This window comes from Gracilinanus agilis, chromosome 2, assembly GCF_016433145.1.
Source record: "Gracilinanus agilis isolate LMUSP501 chromosome 2, AgileGrace, whole genome shotgun sequence".
NCBI classification, from domain to species: Eukaryota; Metazoa; Chordata; class Mammalia; order Didelphimorphia; family Didelphidae; genus Gracilinanus; species Gracilinanus agilis.
The window spans coordinates 663,308,279-663,311,435 of NC_058131.1; the positions used below are offsets into that span (position 1 = coordinate 663,308,279).

Here is a 3,157-nt window from a genome sequence, read left to right on the forward strand (position 1 = left end):
GATGGATCCTTTCTGAGGTCAAATTTGAATCCAGGACCTCCCAGCTCTATCCACTGAACCACCTAGTGTTATGATCATTGAGGGACTCAGTAGATTGGATGTATTTGCTTGGAGGAGAAAAGCAAAAAGGCCCAAATGTTAGAGGAGCTTTAAGCCTTCCTTTAGTATCAACAGGAAGTCAGATAATACAACTAAACTTCCTTTGGAATTCCCTCAACCAATCACTGTATGGTTCTTCAGGAAGACTAGCCTCCTGGTATCAATCCATGGTTAACTGATAATAACTATCAGTGTTATTAGATTGTTAATGATGGTCAGTAACACATCTGACAACTAATATTAATGATGGTAATTAATCTCAGCCTCAGAGAGTAAAGCTGGATCTAAGGCAACTCTTTGGAAGTTTCATTGTATTATATGCTACTCATTGTATTCATTAGATTAGGAATAATGTTGCCTGGCAGGATAGAATTTTTCACATCTGGGTGAGGACTGTAGTTTGCCCATCACTGGGCTAGGCAATGGGGGTTAAGTGACTTGCCCATGGTGACACAGCTGGGAAATGTCTGAATGTAGATTTGAACCCGGGACCTCCCATCTCTGGGCTTGGCTCTCCATACACTGAGCCATCCAGCTGATATGTGTCCTGTACCTGATTTGTATTGCATGATTGTACATGTATTTTCTACAGCACAGTAGTATTTCATCACAACTTGAGTAACCATTCCCAACAGTTTTTGTCAAATAGTTCTCCCAAAAGCTTGGATGGCAGGTTACTATGGTATTTTATTGTATATGTTGAGTTCTAATTTATTCCTTTGACCCATTTCTGTATTTCTTAGCCAGTACCAGATTGTTTAGATCAGTGATGGGCAAACTATGGCCCTCAGGCCAGATTTGGGGTGGGGGAGCTGAAATGTTCTATGGCCAGTGACATTATTCCTAATCTGACCAATACAATGAGTAGGATACAATACAATGAAACTTTGAAAGAGTTGCCTTAGAAACAGACAGATGAGTATTTCCTTTCCTTTGGCCCCCTCTTTAAAAAGTTTGCCCATCACTGACTTAAACAATTATCACTTTACAAGTAACATTCATTTTTTTAATGTTAAAATATTTAATTCAATTTTTAATTTTAATTCATTTTAAATATTTAATTATTTAAAATCTTAATGTAAAATAAAATGAGATAATTGTAATATATTTTTTTCACTTAAAACTGAACACAAGGACATTTTTATTTACATTAAAAAAAAAAAAGACCACCCCTCCCTGCTCTCCTCCAGCCAGGCAGCTGTGAGCCACCGGGTGACCCTCAGTCCTCTTCTTTCTCGATGTAGGTTTTGGCACCAACCCGAGCCATCTGCCTGGCCAGGTACCGGTCTCTTGCTGACATGACAGAATCTTTGTTGCTGTGCTTTGCAAACTTGCTCAGTGTCTCAGGAGGCTTCTCTTCTCCTCCCTCCTCTAGCCGGCGCTTTGACTCCTGTGATCCTTTGAGGCTGGGGACCCTCTCTGAGGCTCCCCCTCTGCTGGAGCTTTCTTCCCTCTCTTGAGCCTGCTCCAAAAGTCTGGTGCTTGGCTCCCTCGCTCTGCATTTCTCCTGCCCATATCTCTTCCTCTCCATATGGCCATTGCCCCTGTCCTTGGTCTCCCACCTCTCCTCATCATGCAGCTCTTCACTGTTTCTTGGTCTGGCCTTTTCTTGTCCCCTGGAAGACTGTTTCTCCCTCTCCTCCTCCTGCCTGTGCTCTAGGTCCGTCCTTCTCTCTCTATCTTCCTGTTCTCGCCTCTTGTAGATGTGGTCTTTATTGCTGTCCTCCCTGGACCTGTGCTGATCTGGTTTTTCTTCATGGTGACCACTTTCAGGACATCTGTCTGGCTCTCTGATGTGGCTCTTATGGCTACGGTCCTGATGCTGGTCACCTCTCTTCCTCATCACTGTCCTGGAGCCCTTGGTATGGCTCCAGTTCTTGTGGCCTCTGTCCTCCCGGGAGGAGCTGGAGTGGGCCCAATTCCTTTCACTGTGGTGGCCCCTCTCATTCCTGTGGCTCCATCGACTCTTGTCTTCACTTTTATCATCATCTTCACTGCTGTCTGCATCAGGGTTTTCATCTTCTTTCACTCTGGTTTTAGTTATAACTCTGTTGACTGGGACTCTGTGGTCTGGATTTAATTCATCAGAATAACCCCTTGGCTTCTCCTCCTTTATCCTAGAACTAACTTCCCAAAGGCTGCATTCAGGCACTTCTTCTTTTCCAACTGCTTGATTTAGAAGATGCCTATAAAATCTACTGAGGTCTTTCTCCTTGGTTACATCCAGACAAGCTTCCAGGGCAGCGGCTCTCCTCTCTCTTTCAGCTTCCTCAGCTCTCTCCTGAAGCTTCTTTTTATAAGCAGATGTCACAAATGCCTCTTTATCATCAAATTCTCCCTTTTCCATTTCTCGTTCTTTCTGGATTTTCTTTTCCATTCTTTTCTCTTGCTCCTTTTTTCTCATCTCAACTGCTTTTAGCAGGCTGTGGATGTACTTAGGCTTTCTGTCTTTTACTAAAAGCAATTTAGGATTACTTTCTTCCTTCTTCTGCTGCATTTCATCATAAATACTGTCATATTCATACACAGTGGCATCTTCTGCGAGGGCCTTTTGGATTTCAAGTTTGGTCTGTTTCATCATTTGCTTCTTGCAGGCTTCCCTCTGAATACTGTCACTCACAGAGGTCTCCTCATCAGAGTCATTGTCAAACACCGATGGCTTCTGCAAAATAGATTTCTGCAACTGCTGTGCTTTCTTTGGGAAAATGAGCCCATGCTGCTTGCTCGGAGCCTCCATCTTGGTTCCACATTCACTCGATGCCATGGAGCTTCTTTTCCTTTGCAATGCAGGACACTGGGGAAATGGCAGTATTGTGAGGAGACCAGAGAGACAGCAGCCATCTACAAAAGTAACCAGAATTAATGGATGTTATGTATACCTTCCTGGGCCTCAGTTTCCTCATACAGCATTTCTCTGATAATTAAATAAGATAATATATTAAAAGTACTCAGAAAAATATATAAACTAACATAGGAATTTGGTTTTTGTTTCTTAAACCCAAAGAAAAGAATTGTCTCTGACTGAGCCCTTTCCTGTCCAGGCTATTTTAGTATTCCT

General features: G+C 42.7%; 1 protein-coding gene across 1 annotated transcript; it reads right to left on the minus strand.

Moving 5' to 3' along the window:
* Window positions 1-1,318: 1,318 nt before the first annotated feature.
* On the minus strand, window positions 1,319-2,833 carry LOC123236403 (nuclear speckle splicing regulatory protein 1-like). Its single transcript, XM_044662787.1, has one exon. The coding sequence runs from the start codon at window positions 2,678-2,680 to the stop codon at window positions 1,319-1,321; it is 1,362 nt and encodes a 453-aa protein (XP_044518722.1). The 5' UTR covers window positions 2,681-2,833.
* Window positions 2,834-3,157: the final 324 nt, after the last annotated feature.

What these genes read in the sequence shown, in the direction of transcription:
- LOC123236403 (XM_044662787.1), bottom strand. Translation starts at nt 2,680, where the DNA reads ATGATGAAACAGACCAAACTTGAAATCCAAAAGGCCCTCGCAGAAGAT.